This window comes from Chroicocephalus ridibundus, chromosome 1 (assembly GCF_963924245.1).
Source record: "Chroicocephalus ridibundus chromosome 1, bChrRid1.1, whole genome shotgun sequence".
Taxonomy (NCBI): domain Eukaryota; kingdom Metazoa; phylum Chordata; class Aves; order Charadriiformes; family Laridae; genus Chroicocephalus; species Chroicocephalus ridibundus.
In genome coordinates this window covers 146,815,298-146,837,752 of record NC_086284.1, presented here as the reverse complement: position 1 = coordinate 146,837,752, position 22,455 = coordinate 146,815,298, and the positions used below count along the sequence as shown (strand labels likewise).

Genomic DNA, 22,455 nt, shown 5'->3' with positions numbered 1-22,455 from the left:
GATTAAGGACTAGGTGTCATTATAGAAATAATCCTTAGTAAAGCAAATGTGGTCTGTATCTGAAGAAATTTTCTTCTTGTTGTGTTTTAATGTTGTCTAGAATCTTTCTTTCCCTCTGTCTCATTCCAGGATTACCTCGGTGCTTGTATAGTTCTGACTGCAGCTGTCACTTCCATCACCGAAGGGCCTAACTCGGGGTTTGTGGGACTGGGTCTCCTGTACGCTCTGACGGTATGTACCAAGGCAAGGCATAAGAACTTTCAGACCAACATATTAATTTTTTGATATTTTTAAAAATGCATATACATGGTTATCTTCCAGTTTTCTTAATCTTGAAAAAAACAATCTTGCAAATAATGGATTTGAGCCAAAGTTGAAAGAGTTCAGGGCAACTTGGACTTGCTTCAGGTTTTATGAGCCAATTAAAAAAACACAACCATTCCCAGGCCCTGCGTGCTCCCAAGCAAAGCAGGAAAATTAAAAATGCGTAAGAGGACCTGCTGTGCACTCTGTTTTGCACAACACAGTGTTGGTTCCGCCTGCATGTGTCAAAACCTGCCAGAAAATACTATCCCACAGACTGTCATAACCTGATTAATGTTTAACCAAAGACCAAATAAAATAATTGCTGAAGAACCAGAAATGCCATTTCTACCTTTGGAAGGAAACTACTCAGATGCCCAATATTGTCCATGAAATTCTGAACGGATTGGGGATTGGGACCTTTCGGGCTGGTAGGCATGGTTCATCATGACAGGCAGCAGTAAGAAAGCAGTGCATCATAAGCATAGAGTGAGTATGATCACCATAGAGAGTAGAAATATCACTGACTTAACCACGAGAGTGGGGACAAAAGTAGGATGAGGATAACGGCAGGAAGAATTTCTGAAATAATGGCTGGCACAGCAGAAAACTGGCTGCTTTAAGGTGCTGTTATGAAGGAGGGATATGGCTATGGGTCTAGCGCTGAGATTTGGCTTTGCACGTAAATGCTGGCAAGCCCATGGTTACAACAGAAAATTCTCGGCAGCTGCCTAAGGGTGGCCTGAGATCCCCTTTGTGCCGCTGTTGCAGCACTGTGAGAGTCTGCCAGCAACTGAGAATCAGTCCCAGTGCTTCAGCTTCACTCTGAAAACATTCCTGGTAATCCTGCTTCATTAGCAGGGATCTGGAAGCTCCAAGATATCTGCATCATCTTTGGATACTTTGTATTTAGTCTGTATTTGCAAACAGATCATTAGCGCAAATTAGCCATTTGCTGAAGTCTGGCATAGCAGAGGAAGAAATTCTGCAGTCACCACGTGATCACCTGTCTCTGTCCTGCCCCACAATAACACTGATGAAACTTTGAATGCAGTCGGATCATTACCTGTGTCCCCTAACAGGTTTTTGTATCGTTTCTCTTTGGAGCTAAGAGAGGCCTGATGTTTGGACGTAGATGAGAGCAAACTGCTTGAGCCAACATTGTGTTTACAGTAGACGTCCATAAGCTTATTCTTTCCCCTTGTATAAACACTGCCAACTCCCTTGCACAACTGCGGCGAAGGTTGAAATAATGGGTAGAGCCTTTCAGATGCCAGGCTCTGCTATCAGATCTGTGATTGCAGCCTGCTACTCCGCCACAGCAGTTCTGCAGAGTGTTTAGCTTCTCCGCAAGCGTACCCATTTCCATAATTTCCCGACTCAAAAACTGGACTCAGAATGAGTGAGCTTCCGAACAACAAAGAAAATAATACCCCCTAGAATAACTCTATCCTAAGGATAAAGCAAGCAATTAAATCCTCTAAATTGACAACAAATGTTGTTGCTGAATCCCAGTGAAAATTATTTACTGTACGCCTATTGCATGAGTATTAGGTTATTGGAAAAGAAGTGGGGCTGGGTGATTTATTCATAATAAACTTCTCATTTGGCAGATTCAGCAGTCTCCCACAAATAAATGACAAAACCCTTCTCTCAGTGTGTTTTTGTGTAGGATGTTTTCACTGTCTTCAGTTGAGTTTCTAAATCTTTATTCAGGCACGTAAAGTATCTCAATTTTTAAAGGCGCTTGGCAACCAACTGTTCATAATAAGATCACTTTCTCTTTTTTACGTGAGCACCTAAATACAGACTTAGGAACATCTAGGAAATGTTTAGGACATTGCTTTACAATTTGCAGACTTAAATAGTCAGTCCTGACTAGGGATCAGTTCCTCTAAGCTACTGGCTATTGTTGGTCAACTAATTATCAACTGTTACCTGCTACAAGTAATACCTTTACTATTGATCAACAAAAGGGAATAAAAACCAAGAAGGAAATAGCGTTGATCTGATAATACATTTTTTTCTCCTATATTTCTATGCTAAAATACCTCACATTTTCCACAGAGAGAAATGAATTATCTAAATGTGCACAGAAGGAAATAGAAGTGAAATGCCCATCGAATCTCTTCAATATATTTGCAAATCTTTAGTTGCAGTCTTTGAAAGACTAGAAAATGCAGTTATTTCCAAATGGCACTTCCAATTTTGATTTTTTGTATGTTCAAAGAAGATGCCTTTCAGTTCTGATTACGAGATGCTGAGAACAAGAGATTCCCGTAATCAGTCACATCATCAGACGATAGATACAACCTTTCCATATTTCTCCTTCAAAAAACAAGGATGCGTATACCGAGCACTAAATTACTATGTCATAGTTGTTTCTGTTGGAGTACGACTGGCTTATTATGTATTTGATGCTGTTGCAGTGAGTCTTGAACTGTTGTAACATCAGTAAGTGACCCACTGTGCTGAGTCAGGGCAAAGACTTTTAGAAATTTGTCCAACTTTTATTGGCAAACAGGTAGATGAACAGACAGAAGGCTGAACCTTGTCCTTGTTTTCATTTTGTGATGCAGATAACCAACTATTTGAACTGGGTGGTGAGGAATCTGGCTGATCTCGAGGTGCAGATGGGTGCAGTAAAAAAAGTACACAGCTTCCTGAACATGGAGTCGGAGAACTATGATGGCTACTTGGGTACCGCATTCTAATCTTTTTGGTTTTTAATGTGGTAAAGCGAGAGCATGGTAGGCTTGGTCATGTAAAATGTATATGCCTCTTTGGCCAAAATCTGTTCTCCTTGACACGTAGGAACTCCACCAATCTGAGTGACAAGGATAGCCAAAGGCAGCTATGAGATATGTAGCCCATGCTACTCAACATTAAAAAACCCTACCAAATGCCAGGGAGACAGAGCATGGTCCTGCAGTACAATCAGAATGTACCAAGGCACAGTTATGGATGGGATGAACAAAACATCCATGTAGCTATTCAGAAAACAAAAATATGGATACAAATTAGAAATGCACTAACAGTCACATGCTTTGCAACAAATGGGGTCTACAGGACAGGGACGCGTCGGCAATAAGACCTTGGCAACTCTTCCCTGAACTGCATGTTGCTGTTTGTACTCCACATATTTCAAAGTGGCTTTGACTGGTATTTTGGAAGTGCTTGAAGGGCAAGGCCAAAATGCTCGCAGGTCAGCAAGCTTCCCTGGAAAGCCAAGCCCCTTAGTCTGGAGACAAAACCTGCCTGCGTATTTGCAAATCGGGATGAAATATGAGCTGCGATAATGTCAACAGCTCATGTTGTACCGCAGTAACAACATCCTTCATTGCACTGCCCTTCCTGTGCCGGTTACTGACCGAAGAACATGTTACAGAACACTGCGCTGACACCACATTCTTCTCTGCTCATTCAGCTTCTCCCCGTTTCATTGCCAAGAGCCACTGTGGCATCTGCCCTCTTGTCTTATGTGTCGGGATCTGGAAGCTAAGTGCTAACGTGCCCACCAGGCTGTTCCCAACTTCCCCCTGGCAGGGAACTGGGACTCCATTTCTTGAGTGGCTTCAGGAAGGTGCCCAGGCAGAAGAGAGGGAGAAAGGGGAATGTCATAAAAGGTGACCTTCTGATAGCATTTGTTTTGTTTTGTTTTGTTTTGCTTTGCTTTGTTGTTAATTATTTCAGATCCCTCTCAAGTCCCAAAAGACTGGCCCCAAGAAGGGGAAATCAAGATTGAAAATTTGTGCGTTCGATATGAGAACAACCTGAAGCCTGTTCTTAAGCATGTTAAGGCATATATCAAACCAGGACAAAAGGTACTGTGTCAAGCAATGGCCTATCATTCTCCAGATTCTTCCTTATGTGTTCCCTTCCCTAAGGTGACAGAGAGAAAGAATGACAACAATTTGCAGTGACACCTATATATGTTGATGGTCCTTTCTGAGGTCTCTGGGCATGGGTCAAGAAACTTACACTGATGACATCTTATTCTTGGTTGGGATCAGTTTTCCTTCTGAGAGTCTCACTTCTTTCCAAGTCCACTGCCTTTGCATAGAGTGAGCCTAGGTGGCCAAATGAGATTAGACGAACACCAGGCCGGAATTGAGTAAAAATGCAAGTATATTTCACATTTCAGCATATAGTGTCATTGGAGTCCGGGTCAAAATGCAGAAGCTTCAAAAATGTTCCTGGAACAAGTCCTCATGATGCTGAGAGGCAGAAAAGTGCTTGCCATGCTCTTTTGTTTCTTCCCTGGGGTCTGCCACCGGACTGTCTTCTCACCAGTAGGCCAGTCCAGTCCAGCTTTCCCAGACGGGCTGCAAGTCTGATTTGCAGCTTCCCTCTATAAGTAACATCTTGTTTTCTTTTGCAGGTTGGGATCTGCGGTCGTACTGGCAGTGGCAAGTCCTCCCTGTCTTTGGCATTCTTCAGAATGGTGGACATATTTGATGGTTAGTTTTCACTGGACTATGCTGCCACTCCTAACCTGGTCCCCCTTTATTTCTTCAGAAGAAGCAAGGAGGCTTTTTGATAGTTTATTATCCTGGCTTTCTGGCTCAGAAGATACTTGATTAGAATGGAGCTTGTTATGCCTGATCCTTCAAAGTACAAAGTGTCCTACTGTGAGGAGTGCTTGGTTCTTCCAGGAAATGTTGCACACAGATTATAGTTCTTTTTTTTTTTTTTTTTTTTTTTGCATGTGCTCTGACAAAACAATATGCCATTTTTGAGATAGGAGGAAAAAATATGCAACTCTCTGGAGCCTCTAAATTTCTCCCTAAAGAATAACTGCATTAACTTATGATAGCTGTCAAAATGTTAGCAGAATAGAAACTAGCATTTAACAAGTCCATTCCCTTGATATTTATTTTTTATTTTATTGTGGTTTCCCACAACTACAGCAGAAACTGACTTAAGGTTTTGGAAACATTTTGCTATATTTTCACTCCTGCAGCATTTCACTCTCCCAGATAATTGGATTCGCAGCAATATGTACCCTGGCATTTATAATACATATACTTGTGTACTGTTGCAGGAATATGGAAACATAATGAAAAGTTGTTTGGGTTTTTTTTTCAAAGATTTCCATGTTTCTAATTTAGCCATTGCACGTGGAACATTTGGTAGGGAAGCCCCTGTAGGATGTGGGAGGATAAGTAACGCAGCTAATACTCGCTTTTGTTGTGGTTCTGTGCCTATATGTATCTATGGTAATAGGTTTCTGATTAATGACTGGGGTTCCTGGATATATAAATAGTGCAAAAAATAATAGTTATATTTATGGCCAACTTTAAGTTTCCTTCTACTTCAGTCTTCTTTCTGTATCTTTTCTTTGTCTGTTCCTTCTGTATCCCTGATTTTTCCCAGTGGGAATGCCTAAGTCTTTTCTAATTGAGCTCTGTTTATCCTTTGTGCATATTCCTCTCTCTCTCTCAGCTAGACCCATATTTGGCCTCTATGCTGGTCCACTTCTGGGTGGAGACCTGGCTCTAATAAAAGTTACATAACAAGATTTCGAGTAACGTTACTGGAGCCAGATTTCATTCATGTTGTCCATCTTGGTTCCTTATGGTTCTGTTATTTCTTTGAATTTGTACGTGTTCCGTGTTATTCCTCTTGTCTCACTTCTTTCTTTATTCTTTAGTGTTTCCCTTTTCTTGCCTTCTGTCCAAACCAACCCTCTTTTCTCTTCTGTCTTGCTTGGCTGCCCCTCATTACCTTCCTGGTTTCCCAGCTCCTCTCTAATTTACTTTTTCCCTTTGGTCTCCTCATCTGCTCTTCTCTTTTCCTTGAACACCCTGGCTTCTATGAAAAATACATTCCCCTATTCCCAATGCATGCCATATTAATTTTTCTCTTGTTAGTCCACCTCATCTTCTGCTAACCTTCTCTCATGTCCTCATTCGTGAAGAAAAGGAATTGCTTAAGTTTATGCAACCACTGATGTCTCATGCTGAAGTCTTATGACCTGATTCAGACTTTATGAAAGTCTGAAAACAATTGGACATTGCGCCCTACAGAGGAAATCTTGGTTCCTCTGAACTAATAAAAGCATAAGACTAATGCTAGTCCAACTAGGTGGAGATTAAGTCTTTAATCGGAATAGGGCCACATAGAGTAACCTACAAAATGCAGTATCATGATAATTGGGAATGACAGAAGAGGCACACCTTCACAGCTTTGAATATCCATGTGTTTGCCAGTTCTTGGTTAGGTTCTCACTGTTGGGAGAGAGAACTGATTAACTTAACATGAGGTATTTCCCAGTTCTGAGTGCAGCTGCCCGGTGAAGTAATCCAGAGAAACTGCAGACGTGAGCCTGATTAAAATACCCCTTACCATATCCTCATTCAGTTTTCCCTGGCCCATCCCGTTCCCATAACCTGGAGGAAATTTCTGTGTCCAGGGAAAGTCAGTGGGGTCAGTAGTGCCTGGCTTTTGTTTGAGGATTCAAGGCATGAGATTCCTTCTGCCTTTCTCCCCCTCTTCTACTTACAGAGCAGCCAACCAGTTTCTCTTGTACGTTTCCTCCGTCTCCCTTGCCTGAATATCAGCAGTTGCCACACCCAGCACATCATAAATCAGATTTTTCTGATGAGATCCATATGCTCATTGACCTGAAGTAGTGACTAGTAAAGGAAAAATCCTCTTATTTTACCAAGTATCCCAGCTGTTGCAGCAACTTCTTGTCGGGGAATGAACTACTAGGTTAAGGAGTGATTAATGTGACGGCTTCCAGTAATCTTATGCTAGCAGAACAGTATGTGGCTAATTCACAACCAAACACTCACATGAAACCGAGCTGTAGGAACCAGCATGAATGGTATTACAATGCCTTGGAGTAGGACATCCTTTTTGTTTTTCTGATCTTCCTCTTGTTAAAAAGTTAATGCTACCCCATTCCTTCTAGAGTTTGAAGGATAGTTTTGGCTCCTGGTTTATGGATTGCAGATACATGCATAGATTATGCAAAAAGAAATCGTACACAATCTCAAATTAAATATCTTCTGCTACTGTTAAAGTCAAGGGGAACAGAGAAAGGCGCAGGACGAGGCTAATTACATTAAGTTGCTCTTGTTCTCGTTCTGTTTGGCTGTAAAGCTCAGGTTGCTCCATAATGAACTATCTTTCTTGTGCTATCATTAATCACATAGCACGGAAGCCACTTATTTCCTTTAAGGGAAGGTGGCGGGGGCGGGGGGGGAGAAAAGAAAGAGAGCAAGGCAGCAGTGTCACTAATAAGCTGGGTTCCCTCTGGCTTGCGTTACTCCGTACATTCGTTCACCTTCCCCATGTTTATATAAAGGTGGTGAGAGATCGCAGAGGCATGCTGCCTCGTCATCTGGAGTCCAGCCCAAACTAGCTGTTTTCTCTTTCTGTCTACCTGCAGCTCACATGCTTTGTGCAATTCCCTCACATGTCTTCTGCACGTTGTTTTAAACAGGGAGGATAGTGATTGACGGAATAGACATCAGCAAATTACCTCTTCATACTCTTCGTTCCCGACTCTCTATCATTCTTCAGGATCCAATATTGTTCAGTGGCTCTATCCGGTAGGTGTATGCCATCAGGGGGTGAGGACAAGCATTGCATGGCGTATTTGTGATGGGCACTGTGGAACAGGAAGGGATGTAAATGGGAAGGAAACTTCCTAGCTCAGACCAGTCTGTCTACACAGTCTGTCCGAGCGAAGACAAGTGGCTCACACAGTGACAAAATATTCCTTTGCAGAAGACCTGAATGAACTGTAATTGCAGTAACAAGAATCCTGTTATGGTTTTCTTTGCAGCTTTAATTTGGATCCAGAATGCAAGTGCACCGATGATAGACTCTGGGAAGCTTTGGAGATTGCTCAGTTGAAGAACATGGTCAAATCATTGCCAGGAGGCCTTGGTATGTCTGAGCCAAGTCTCCAGGAACATAGACCAATAATGAAATTACGCATGTATAAGCATGCACATGTCTAAACAGATACATGGGATCTTACACTCTGAACCATCATGTAGGAGTTGGTAGGCACCTAATGAATATTCTCTCTATGCTAGAGAGAATATTCTTACTAAAAAGCTGAAGAGTAATCTGGTTTGCCACTCATTGCAGAAAAATCCTGCAGCACCTCGGCATCATAGTGGGGCAACTAGTCAGCAAAGAGTTAAAAAAAAGCATTTTACCTCTACTTCTTCAGCAGAATCTGTCTCTACCAGCAGAGCTGTAGCTCTTGTCTAGAACACTGACAGAGGATTTTCCTTTTCATCTGGGATCTGGTTCACAAAAGGAAACTCACATACTTCCTTCCATATTAAGTGTATTTCATATTACTAAGATATTATCCTGCAGCCTACTAGATTTGCTAACTATTTGTGCCAACTATTTGCTTAATGATATATTGCTCCTTTCCCAAGAAGCTGTGCTTGCTTTTCTGAGTATTGCCCTGTTACAGCGCTCAGTCAAGATTCCGCTTATTGGCTTTTACAGGGATTTTGCTTGGCTCTGGAATAGTGCACAACCAGAGCTTTCACAGTGCCCACGTAAAATTACTGAGTCCTGACTGTATGAACGTAAAGCATTTCAGTGGTGCAACATTCAAAGTAACTGATTTTGTTACAGATGCAATGGTAACAGAAGGTGGAGAGAATTTCAGTGTAGGGCAAAGGCAGCTCTTCTGTCTGGCCCGAGCTTTTGTCCGCAAGAGTAGCATTCTCATCATGGATGAAGCCACCGCATCTATTGACATGGCCACAGTGAGTATAGCAATTAGCACCATCGATGCATGGATCTGCTAGAAGAGGAGGCATCATGTTCCCTAACTGTCAGCCATGAGACCCCTTTAGCAGAAAAAACTGACAGCTTTTTTGCCTTTCTCTTGTGTTTTGTTTCAGCCATAGCTGTTGATATGGTTTGGGGATGAAATGTTTTAGAATATCCCCTGTGTGGCATTTCATTACTGAGAATCTGGGGCACAGATCAGAGATAGTATGGAATATGATCCTCTCTCTTATGTGCTTGAATACACGTGAATTAAAATGTAAAAGGATGGAGTAACTGTAGTAAGCCTTTTCCTTTGATAGGAAAACATTTTGCAGAAGGTTGTGATGACTGCCTTTGCAGACCGCACGGTTGTAACAATAGCGGTAAGTATCTATGCCAGCAAATGCTCTCTTTCCTCATTCCTCGGGCAGTTAATCTTGCCTTTCACCAGTTAAACACCACTATTTAAATCTAAAACCATCAAAAAATAAAACTAAAACACAAGGTCAGAATATTCCCAGATACCAGAACAAGTCAAGACACATACTATCAACCTGAAATTTTCCAGTAGATGCTATCTTGCAAGCGGGCCAAACTAAAACATTTAGATATAAAGAAGGACTTTACAGGGAACTTCAGCATCTACACTGTCTCCAAGAAAGTTTGAAGGCATTCTCACTAAAAAATTGAAACTAAGCCCATGAGTTAAACCGTTATTCAAAGTTGCACCAAGATCTAGATTTGAATTTTACCTCTGAAGTCTATGCATGTATAGCGTCTACAATCATGGCGCGAATTTTTAAAAGGAGCTGAGATTTCAAAAGCTTGTTAGTGTGGTTTCTCAAGTTGGTTTATCTTTTCTTTCAGAACAAAAAGTTGGTGTTGTGGTAAAGGTTTTAAAAGTTGGAATTGATGGGAATTGCTCAAAAATCACTATCTGTTCGACTAAGGGTTTATGATAATCGTTCCTGTTTTCCTGCCATTTCCAGTGCCCCAAAGTTCCATATATCTGTGCAGAGAGGTACATGTATGTGCGTACATATACATGCATATGCACATACACACGTACACAGTGTTCCACCTTGTGACGGCAGACTTAGTCAACAGATGTTTTATCCATGAGATAAATACGTGTTTCAACAGCTGCTTCATTTGCTTTGTCTGGAATCCAGTCCTGCGGTTAGAGATTAGAGTTATGGTTCCTGGACTCTGGTTTCAAGCCTGTCAGTGACTAGTTTGTGTCAAGCAAACCACTTAACCTAGCTCATTTACAATAGGCTCTAAGGTTCTGGGGTGAGTAAAGGCGGAAGATGCTAGCAGTAAGCATGTTCTCCTTCAGTTACATGCCATTCAAATTTTCAGTATTGTCCTTCTGACTGAAATCTCACTTTTCTTTTGCTTTGCCTTTCCAAAGTTGGTGTATCAAGCAAAATGTCACACCTTAATATTTAGCTTTGCTCACAGAATTGGCTTCATTTCCTTCCTTCTCTTCATTCATGGCTGATCCTTCCTTCACCCACCTGTTTTTCTTTTCTTTTTTCCAGCATCGTGTATCTCACATCTTGGATGCCAATATTGTCCTAGTCCTTTCTGAAGGCTTTCTAGTTGAATGTGACACTGCCTCAAACTTACTCCTCAAAGAGGATGGCCTGTTCACCACCTTGGTGAAGACTCACAAGTAGACTCTCTCAGTCCACACTATTCACGAGACTTCTGGCTCTTTGGTAGTAATTTTTACCTCTTTAGTTTCCTTTCACTCTGCTTCCTTTCTACTGCACAGTTTCTGAGATGACAGCGTAAGAAGGTGTTTATTGCTGGATGTTGTTGCTGGGTTTGTTTAATTACATGACTATTTACGCTAATCGTAATCTATAATGTTAGAGGAATCCACTCCATAGAGTTATCCCTGACCTTCAGCCTTTTAGTGAAATATTGTATTTTTAGAGTTCACCTGACTGGCTGTATTCATACAGCATTCAAATCAAACTCCACCTGGTTTCATTCCTGTTACCTATGGGGCTAAAACATTGCCTGTAGCAACCACAATTTTAATTTTAGAGGGAGGTAATTGACTTACAGAAGGAGAACAGCCCAGGAGTGCCCTAAGATACATGCAGAGCAGACAGTCAGGGTACAGAGACCAAGGAGCTGAGCGGGGCGCTAAGCTACCCGACAGCGCAGGCATACCCAGGATGTTTCTCGCCCGTATTTCCTAAAGGGGAAGATGCTCGTTAGTGATGCCGTAGGATTTATTCCAACAGCTGTGCTGTCCATAATGGCAATTAGCAGACCGAAAGTGAAGTGCGTGCTTAAGTATTTTCAGGCTCAGTGCCAGAGGCTGTAAAGTAATTGGAGATCTCTTCAGATTAAAGATATAGTACAAGGACCTACTACAAATACTACGAGGACAGCCTTTCGCCAACTTGGTATGCCTTGCATTAGGCCCGTTAATGAACTGCAGTGAGAGTTATCATAATGAAAACTTCTGTACGCTTTTCTTTATGGCAGCATCGTGTTCACACCATCCTAACGGCAGACCTGGTCATCGTCATGAAGCGAGGGAACATTTTAGAATATGATACGCCTGAGAACCTACTTTCTCAAGAAGACGGCGTCTTTGCTTCATTTGTCCGGGCTGACATGTGAACAATTGCATGATGCATTTTAACAGCTTATTTTTAAACAAATGAAATGCAAATATTTTCTATTCAATGTAACATCACTTTTATCTTTTTTTTTTTAGAGCGTCTTTCTTCACACTTCCATCTTCCAAAATAATAAAACCTATTGCAATATATGTATGCCTCAAAGCAATAAAAATGTCACTTAATTCAAAAGCTATTAAACTACACACACACACACACACACACACACCCCAAGAGGCAGAAGTTTTTATTTCCTGGGAAGCTGACATTTTCCTTAGACTTTTTAGAGACTTTCTTTTCTTTTATAGAAAGCAAAAGAATGCACTGCTCTTATAAACTGCATATGTTATTCTGGAACCGGCAAACGAGTCGTGCAGTTTGTCAAGGAAACGAGAGATCCCCAGAAGCATTCTGTCCCCAGAGAGGAAAAATTAAAAAAAAAAAAAAAAACAACAAACCAAACAAATCCAAGCCCATAACACTTGGGGCAATCTGCTGCATTCCAAAGGCATCAACTTTGCTCTTCAAGTTGTAATGGAGAAACAGTGAATAAGGGAAAGGAATTTCATCAGAAATAAGGAACTTCTTCCTGTCCTTCCCTTCAGTTTGCACTCTGTAGTTGGCACCGTACTGTTCTCCCGTGCTTATCCCTACAGCCAGTTCCTAAAACCATATTTGTTCTGCAGACTTTCTTCAATCGAAGATGCAAATCATCCTATAATTAAGCATGCTTTGATAAGCTTATAGAGGAATTTTGTACAGTATCTTAAGGCTTTGTATTAAAAATAATCTGAATTTATAAACTTGATATTAGCCAATCTTTTAAACATGTCCACTAAAATATTCTACTTAAAATGGCATGTAATTGGACAACCACTAATTGCTTTATATGTCTTTAGTCCTTGACATTATTTTTTATCCTGGGACAACATTTTTTTTCCTTTATAGATTTCTGGCATCTCTCTAAATCAGATCTAGTCCAAGAAGGTATGATTTTCAAATTATTTCTGTATCGTCAAGAATTTAGGTGAATTTAGAGACATATTTACATCATACAGCTTTGAAAAGGTCAGCCGCACTTGACTAATGCATATGGCTACATTCTGACAACTGCAGAATGGTCACTAAACCTCTGGAAGGAGTTTCACAGACACTTTCACAGGCTGAGCTTGAGATATCAGCTTCACTAGTAGTATTCAATTACATCTTATTCATCTATTGCTTTAAGATTTAGGAAGAACTTGAGGTGTGCTTAAGCCTATTTCTAGTGTAATGAAAAGAACATAAGGCACAGTACTTGGCAAAAAAAAAAAAGAAAAAAGGCTGTGAATTTTAGAGAAGTTGTAGGACTTAAAACTGGGATTCCATTTAGTCTACTAGTGTAAAAATGATACAGTGGTTTATCCTTTCTTTTTTTTTTTCCTCATCTTAACATTGGAAATAAAAGCTGTGCGACACGACTAAACAAAAAAACTCAGTCTTGAACATTTTATGAGGGGAAGTACTTCTGTGATTTCCCTGTCTACTGCTGTGAAAAGTTTTTTCTCTTTTCTGGATTAATCCCCTGTGTTGAACTTTGTCATACAAAGAAAATAAAAAAATAAAGCAGATGTTTACAGCGGAAGAGCATGTTGTTACACAGATTTCAGAGCCAAAAGGCCAAAATCATTCTTGATTTAATTTCATTGTCTTCAGTGAAAAGCTAATTGGATTCATTGCTGTCAGACTCAGTCCGAATGAAGATGAAGTACACATAACTTCGTTTATCTCTGTGTCTTTGATCCTGATTCATTTTAAGTGGTGCCAACTAGTTCAGTGAGATCCTGCTTCCCGCTACATTAAATGGCTGCTGTGGGCCTGGCATTGTGTTAGGGAACTTTTAGTACTTAAGAGGGTCCAATAATTAGTACCTCTTTCCTCTTACTTTTGTCCCAGAGCCATTACAGGAGTAAGAAGCACCTTCTTTGCTCAGTCATCCCTACAGAGCTATAGAACTTAACACTGCTGTTGAAACATGTAGAAAAGAAAATATCTTAGGGGCTGAGAAAAACGTGCGAAAAATGCTTTTATTCATTTTGATGGCAGTGTGCAGAAATATTGGCCCTAGCACCGCGTCAAAATTGCTTGGTCAAAGTGCTTGATGATCATTGTAGTGTATCCCACAGCTGCCTAGCAGGTTTAAAAGCACTATTTGATTCCTGAAGCAATTAATCTTATTCAACATACACAATCCCATGACAGAAAGCAAACATAAACCAACTGCTGTCGACATACCAGGTCTCCTTGCACTATAACCACTGTGCATATGGTGGTGTATACTCACCTGAAGGCTGAACTTTGCTTTTTCGTGTTTTTCTTCTAATGGAGGAGGGTGTTCCCAACAGCCGCACAGCTGTTTTGTTACTAAGCAGGGTGAGAAAGGGAAAAAGTCTACGAAGCAAATTTCACTTAATTTCATGTAGAGTTTCTTAAATGCGTTCCCTTTAGGAGCAGTCTCCTTAGGCTGTGGTGCATACACGGTGAAGAAAACATCAGCCTGGAGACTTTGCTTCTTTGACTCTTGTCACACTGCCTCTTCTGCCGGTCAGCCCTTACTCTCTTGCCACATTCTCTTACCCTCCTGCTTGTATCCCTGAATGCTCCTAATTCTGCCTGTGGCCTCCCACTCCTTCCTTATTTAGCTCCATACCCTCTGCTCCATTTCCTCTCTGGCACAGCTCTGCACTCAGAAAAAAAAATGGTTTTCCCCTGGCTTTCTCTAGCTTTCTATCATAACACCCCTCTTCAGGGGGACACTTACTCTAGTGTTATCATTTTGGATTTTTGTTTGGGTTTTGTTTTTTTTTTTTTTCCCAAGCATTAAACTAAGCAAGCTTTCATCATTGTGATATTACGCTCTAGAACTTCCTTTTACTTAGTTTTTAATGCAAACACTGGCCACACGTACATTTCTTTTAACTATGGACGGAGGAAAATCATCTCTGTGAGAGATCCTAAATTATGTTTCTCATCTCACATGCATTTCTTTTCCTGTTAAGTGTTTCTGTGACAGAAGAAGCAAAACAGGAGTAAGATCCCTTGTTGCCAGTCATAGGAGCATAGAATCATAGACTGGTTAGAGCTGGAAGGGACCTTAAAGGTCATCTAGTTCCAGCCCCCCTGCCCTGGGCAGGGACACCTCCCACTAGACCAGGCTGCTCAAAGCCCCATCCAGCCTGGCCTTGAACACTTCCAGGGATGGGGCATCCACAGCTTCTCTGGGCAACCTGTTCCAGGGTCTCACTACTCCCACAGTAAAGAATTTCTTCCTAGTATCTAACCTAAATCTCCCCTCTTTCAGTTTAAAACTGTTACCCCTTGTTCTGTCACTACACTCCCTGATAAAGGGTTCCTCCCCATCTTTCCTGTAGGCCCCCTTTAAGTTCTGAAACTGCTTGTGCAGCTGTTTATGGAGCCACAACAGTGTTTCTCAAACTTTGATTTTTCAACCAGTGGGTTATCTTTCCCACTCCTTGAGCTGAGTCTAATGGCTGGCATAGATGAGACTGCTCCCTTCATGGACGTGGCCTTTCATCAAACTAAAACAGCTAGCGGCTCATTACTGCTTTTTCTAAACTAGCAATATCCCATACAACCTTTGCATTTATTACTGAGCCAAAGCTGACTTGTGTTGGGAAACACACTGTCGGGGTTTTACGTAGTTCTTAAAGCAGCTCCACGAGCCTCTGCCATAAAGCAATGCTGCTGACAGGTAGCAAGGGGAAGCTCTTCCCTCCTCAAGATCCAGTGCTTAAAACAGATCTCTCCATCTATTCATTTTGCTGGCGATCTACATCAGCACAGTGGACGCTGGGATTCATCTAAGGTGAATCATTTTGATGATGTTTTCCAGGCAATCGCAGCTTGAAAGATGATGAGAATCTCCTGAAGAATAGCTTTGCCTGAACCACTTGTGTTCTGCTAATTGTTATTTATGCTTCAGGGATTTTGGGAGCATGACAATTGTTTGGACTTGACATTTCAAACAATACAGTTACCAAATAGGAAAGTTGCGCTTTTTTTTTCGGGTTTTTTTTTTTTTTTTAAAGGAAATAAATCAAGTCAGTGGCTGTGAAGACTCCTAATTCTGAGCTGAGTTGCTGATTTTTTTTATAACTTCAAACTTGTTTAATATTATAGGTTATTTCAAAGAGTCCCTTATAACTAACTATTCACATTCCTTTCACTTTGTTGTGAAGACCTCTTAAAACCACCTGGGTAAGTTTGCCATTTGATGTCAGTATGTGTTTTCTGTGTGTGTGTGCGCTTATATACAAAAACACACACGTGATCTTTTGTTCTGAAGAAGAAAACGGTACAAGTAACGCAAGGTTATTTTCCTCTCTGTTCAGAAGAAAGGTTTTCAGGAACAGAAGTATGCTTTTTCCAACGCCAGGCACAGATCCAGGTCAGTCAGTCAGTGGGATGATGCACTCACTGGAGGTGCCCGTCTTTCACCCACGTCTGCAGGAGTCTAGGCAATGAGCTTGAACTAGACGTCTGCCTTTTCAATCGCTAACTTTATAGCCTCAGGGAGCCTCTGAGAGGGCCGAGATCGACAATCAGTGGGATTTTTAGCCATGTGTAAACCAAAAAAGATGCACTGATCCACCAACAGTTCCTGCAAGGCAGACATCCCTATAGAAGTTTGGGATAGGTCTGATAAGCCAGGGGCATAAGCGAGGCAAAGTCTGCAGGGAGAGGTCATTGCTTTGTTAGGCCAAATCGATATGCAAAAGAGGTATCATCTCAAGTGTTTATAAGTTCTAGTTTCATTGCAGACCTGAAAGAGCTCGCTATTTGCGAGAGCGTGCCTGCTTCTTCCAACTGCATCATTCAGTGCTTGGATGGGCCCCTTTTCGGTTAGTGTAAACTAGCAGAACACCTCTGCTATAAATTAATGCCCTGAATTCAATCAGTACCAACATGAATATGGCCTAAAGGATCTGGCATCTCATTATACGTAAAACCTCTGTCAGCAAAAAGTAATTGTAGTGAATTATGTTTTCTTAAAATACACATGACATCCATTTTGAACGTGGTCAAGCAAGTCTCTTCAAACTTCTTACACAATAAATTGTTTGATTTACGCAGTTGTGTTCTTTTTGCTTCCCTAAAGCAATGGGCTTTTGTGCTTTGTTGTGAACAGATGCCCATACGTTCACATACCATTCTGCTAACATGTCATGAGAAGCTGAGGGAAACGTCACACACACATTTTACACAAGCTATGTCGGCATTTTATCACAAATGGAGATATAATGTATTTGAGGCAAAGAGTTAACTTTACTGAAAAGCTGTGGACAAGGGCCACACTTTCATTATGTTTCCGTTATCCAGTGGCAAAAGTTGGAGTGTGTTTCCCTTGCAAGCACTATGGCCCGGTGTCCCCAGTGTGATACTGCCAATAGAAAACAGTTCTAAAATATCTAGCGAAACCACACTGCTACTTGTTAAAATCTCTTTGGAGCAATGATTCTCCCATAAAATGTGTTTAAAAGCAAAAATTAGTACAGCATATTTGCTATTTTATATCCTCAAGCAGTACCTTTTGAAAGCCTAATTTAAAATCAAAATATGTTATGTAAATTCTCTGATATGAATTCAGTGATGGCACATAAAGAGCTCTTCAGTATCTTTGGAAATAAATCCTTTCGAAGGCAAAACTAAGAGCACTAAAAAAAGTCCGAAAACAAAACTGTAAATCAAATTCTTCATTGCCATGCAAACATCCCAATCATTTCCACACTGGTTTTTTACTGCTCTGTTTTTTCTCCACCAGAACTGACCTCTGTGTGGAATCGTGGGGAAAGATTATCAGGTTTTCAAATTACCAAAAAAACTGTTGTGAGGCAGAAGTTCTCTGACTTTTACAAATTAGCAATGTGCTGATGCTGTTTTGGCAGGACGGCTTCGAGTATTGGCTTGTACGAAGCCATGGAGTTCAGAGAAGCTTCCAAATGTAATCCTTCAAGAGAGTAGAGATTTTTAGAAAAGCCTTAATCTATTTACTACACAGTTATTATTAATTATTCACTATTGATAGCATCTGTCTGCTGCTAGGCACTACCCATGCAAACATAACAGACGTTCCTGGCAGGAGCTGTTTATTTCTCTAATGTAACAAGCCACACTCTGAAGAGACTATAAACAAGCAGTCATTTAAAAAAATATATATATATTGAAAAAAAATTAGTTTCTATTTGGTGTAAATGACATTCATCATGTGCAAGATGCCTTCTTTCATTTTCATCGAACACAGAGATTTTCACCCTATGAATTACTATTTAATAATGCAGCATTCAGCTCACATGTTACCATGTTGCCCATTTCATTGAATTCATTCCCATGTATGTATACTAGTTGTTTTTATATCTAAATACATTACATGGCTATACATCCTTTGGATAAAAGGTATAAATAAGTAATGAACATTGCCAGTTAGCTCTGCCCATAAGAGTGTCTCATAGCTATTCCCATGACATTTCTCAGCTCTCCCTTGAATTTACTTCAGGGTTTTCTGGCTGTACCAGCTTACATCCATAAATATCACTTAAACGTCCAGTAAAATATTTAACCATGTAACTAAGGAACTAATGCAGCTTAGTGTAAATGACATGGTCCAGAACCACCACCCTTCAGTCTCACAGTTACAGATGCCCCAAAGCAGCGTATTCTTTGAAAAGCAGAAAATTACAGATTCGTGTTGAACTGTTACACGTGTTTTTATCGTACCAGCTAGACGAGGCCCCTACTCTTTCAGCAATACCAACTATGACCATTAGACCTCTCCATCAGAGGCAGGAACCTGAGGTTCTAAGAGGCTCTGTGTACTGCAGATTTTCATGGCTGAACCTTTTGGGTTTGGGGCCATCTGTCTCTCCAGGTCCCACCACAGTATCCGATATCAGAGTGTCTTGGAACTGCCAGTCATTCTGTGATATGATCTGAAGATGAGAGATGGCATCTATCTTCCATCAATGGCATCATCTTAATTTAACCCTCACTCTGCAGCCAGCAGAGATATCAGTCACTTGTAGGCAAGGGGACCTGTAAGCACAAAGATGGAAATTAAAAAAAAGTTCCATTTCACAAATCAGAAGAAAAATCTCCTTCAGCTGGTGGTATGGCCCACTGAGCCAGCTCCGGACTTCTCGAGGAGATGAAATTGTATTATGCTATTCTGAGGCTGAAGCCAGCCAGATGCCTTCTGACTCCTGCTACAGAAGAGCAATAAGTACAGTCTGGACAAGGAGATGGAATGAAAAATCCTTGATACCTGGCTCTGCTGCTCCAGGTACCACCAGAGGAAAAGAAGACAAGAAATGGCAGCTATCATTTGTCCCAGCAGTTGGAGCACATACCCTCTCTTAGGTTCTGGGGTTTTGCTGCCTCCAGCACTTTGCCTCCTGTTCCTAGAGCCTTACCCATTCCCAGAGCCAACTCAGGGTCTACCTCCACTGCTAAATAAAATGGGAAAAGTGGCACTGCCCACCTGTGAGACCATCTGTGTGTCTAAAAGCACAGCTATCCCAAAACAAGGTTTCCTTGTCCATCCTGTGCATTTAGAACAGTCTCTGGACCGTTCTTGGGGCATTTCACACCCCAGCCATACCTGGATACTGGGTGGGAGGGTGCCACTTGACACAAGCCAAAACTTTGCCATGAAGAACTGGAGAAACAATACTGCAGTGGAAGACGCTTTAAAAAATTCAGGTATTGGACACTTTGAGATATCATTTAGTGAGGAAATCCCTGTCCCGAAAGACTTAAAAACCAAGTGTTGTATGGAAATCTGGGATGAGACTGAGCAGAGGGAAGAGGGCAATGACACCAAAGTAAGTACAGAGCTGTGCCTGGTTGCTGAGGAGTGGGTTAGCAGACGTTGATCTGAGACTTTCTTGAGTTTGGAAACAGCTCAGATGCCAGGAGAGCTCTGCTGTTTTGCGTGTAGTCTGCTATGGGCAGACCTATGGGGAAAAGGGGAGAAGTGCAAGAGGAAGATGTTAAGGAGGCCAAACCCGCATTTACCTTTTCCCCAATGCCCTGGTGATACGAAGTACAGCACCGAAGCTTCCCACCAGCTCTCACACCCCAGCTGCTGGGAGGCACTTTGGCACTGGTCAGCCGGTTAGGAGCTTGTACGAAGTTCTCCTTCGCTGTGGTTTGACCTGTGAATGAACTTAAAACATTTGATGCCTCCATCCGATGACTGATCGTAGGAGTTTGGCAGAGCGAGAAGAGAAGCATTCACACCTCCACCAGCTAGAGGAGGCAAAGAGTCCACATCTCTGCTCAGCCTATGCGGATGTTGGTCTGGCCCATAAACTCAGAAACGCAAATCGTCATAGACAGATGGATCAGCAGCCTGTTTTTCCATAAACAAAAAGTCAGGGAAATAGCCAGTGAGCCAGATGGAAGAAGCACCTAAGGGAAGGAACACTCCAGTGAATTGGCAACACAGCTAGACACTTATTCTAACCATGTTCAACCTACCTAGAAACTGATTTACAGCCTTTCCATAAGTTACAGCACAGGGAGACAGACAAAAAAAATCCCAAACTGGTCTCTTCCCAAAGCATTAGAAGAAACCCCTGTTGCGGGAATGGGCATGTAATGAGACAGATGCACTTCAGGGCATCAGCTATCAGAAAAAGGCTGTACCACTGTGACAATTGCCATCTCATCCTGTAGCAGAGACTTGGTAAGTCCCTCATGTGACAGTACAGTATTTCTGTGCTTTGAGATAAGGGCTTAAATTGAAGTATGTGGGAGTTAATATCTGCTATGAACTGAAAAATGAGAGGATTACCTAGCTTTGCCGGTTAGGGATCATAGAATCATAGGGTTGGAAGGGACCTCTGGAGATCATCTAGTCCAACCCCCAATACCATGGTCATGGATACCATGACCTAAAAGGTGGGCTGGGTAAAAGTGGTGCCAGTGCTCCTGATTCGGAGATGATGCGACAGGCTGAGTCTCTGTAGCACTGAGGCTCAGCAAAGTGCAGCCTTCGGTTTTCAGCCTGCATGAGAAACAAGAGATCTGTGAAGAAACGAACACACAGCTAAAATTAAAGACAAAGATAGGGAGACCGATAAACAGTGTGGGGCTGCAAGAAATCTTGCTGGGTTTTGCGCGAGGATTTAGGATGATGTGGTCATCTCTAGAGGGAAATGAGGCTAGGGCTTATGGCAGAGAGTGAGTATAAGGTATATCCTGGAGCACAAGGCATCTCTTTCAACTACCCCTTTCTTGGCTCATGCATGTCCCTGGAGCAGAGGTGGAGTTAGGGAAACAGAGGCTAAAAGATGTTGGATTTCATAAATCAGACGACTGAAGGAACCATCTGATTTGGGTGTGATAATCCTTCCTCTCCTCTCCCCGCTCCTCCACCCACACTGCTGACCGTGCAGGGGACCAGGGGCAGCAGCCCCAAAACGGTTCCCTGCTGGCTCTCTCACGCTATGGGGCTGAATGCGTTTCTCTAAGATCACGCCCCCTCTCCTCGACACATGCTGGTGGCCCATGTGCTGACCCTCTGCAGAACCAGGCGAGCCCTCAAAAGACAGCAGCACTTCTTAGAAGAGGCCACGGGAGCCAGCGGGGCCAGAGGAGCGTGTGTCGCACTGCAAGTGGCATTAGGGACCCAGCTCTGGGCAGGTTTGGCTGGAGTACCACTGCGCACCAAGCCCACGGAGCCCCCTGCGAGCAAAGGTAGGCTGAAGTCAGCCTAATTCTGTTCAATCTATAGCAAGCTCAGACCTGCTTGAGGAGCTAAGGACATGCTCTTGGGGGATATAGCTGCTGCCAGTTAAGACAGTTCACCCAAGATGGTGTGGCTCTCTCTTTCTTCCCTGTGCTATACAGGGAGCAGATACAAAGGGAGGGGATACCTTTCCCATGGCCAGCAGTGCTGTATAAGCCAAGCCAGCCCGTCAGCTGATGGAACTGCAGAACCTAAACCATAACCTGTCACCCCATCTGCTGCCTGGTGACCACATGCAGGGAGCTGGAAAATACTAAACTCTCGGTGACAAATGCACCAGACCCTGTTTGTCTGCTCTGCAAGTACCATAACAGATTTACAGAACTGCCAACATATTGCTAGCTTTGTGGAGGGTCGACAGCCTGCACCCTGTAGCCTGACACACACAGAGGAGTCAGAGTACCAGATTTTGTCAAACAAGGCAGATGTATCACTTCCAAACCAGATAGTTTTAATGGGAAACGATCCCTCTGCCAGCAAATGCACAGAACATCTACAAACTTCACTGTGTGGCTTAGTAATACTGGACGAGGGGCACCAGTTACATGTATTTTGATGATAAAGACTATTTTTGTCCTGCTGCTCTTGCATGAAACAGAAAAAAATAAAAAAGCTGGTTCAGGGTAACAGATGCCCTTAGTTTGCAGTTTCTGCTCTTTCATGTTTGATGGATCTGCTGCCAGTTCAGCTGGGGAAGAGTTCATCCATGCTATCCGAATATGGCTTATCAGCTTTGCGTCTTTGTAGAAGCCTCGTGCTGAGTGCATGACATCTCTGGACGCCTGCAAAGTCATCCTATCTCTAAGCTAAGATTAGAATTTCAAACAAAACTTATTACGAAGCAGGGTTTTCTGAAAGGGCTGGACACAGTTATAATGTGGAAATTTCAGATTCATGTCTAAGCACATTATTTAATCCTTTTTTAGATAGGCATAATTGCAA

General features: G+C 42.0%; 1 protein-coding gene across 13 annotated transcripts in view; it reads left to right on the top strand.

The window, feature by feature from the left end:
- Positions 1-11,857, top strand: part of ABCC9 (ATP binding cassette subfamily C member 9) — a 79,767-nt gene extending 67,910 nt beyond the window's left edge. For 10 of the 13 annotated variants that reach the window (XM_063357635.1, XM_063357675.1, XM_063357686.1 and 7 more), the window contains 9 exons: positions 130-231; positions 2,883-3,003; positions 3,997-4,127; positions 4,685-4,763; positions 7,757-7,865; positions 8,102-8,205; positions 8,920-9,053; positions 9,381-9,443; positions 11,569-11,857. In XM_063357635.1, the coding sequence (XP_063213705.1) occupies positions 130-231; positions 2,883-3,003; positions 3,997-4,127; positions 4,685-4,763; positions 7,757-7,865; positions 8,102-8,205; positions 8,920-9,053; positions 9,381-9,443; positions 11,569-11,706 (981 nt within the window). In that variant the 3' untranslated portion in view covers positions 11,707-11,857. Of the gene's footprint in view, positions 1-129; positions 232-2,882; positions 3,004-3,996; positions 4,128-4,684; positions 4,764-7,756; positions 7,866-8,101; positions 8,206-8,919; positions 9,054-9,380; positions 9,444-10,604; positions 10,785-11,568 lie in introns of all 13 variants that reach the window. The other 3 variants (XM_063357621.1, XM_063357726.1, XM_063357715.1) reach the window with 1 other exon arrangement.
- Positions 11,858-22,455: the final 10,598 nt, after the last annotated feature.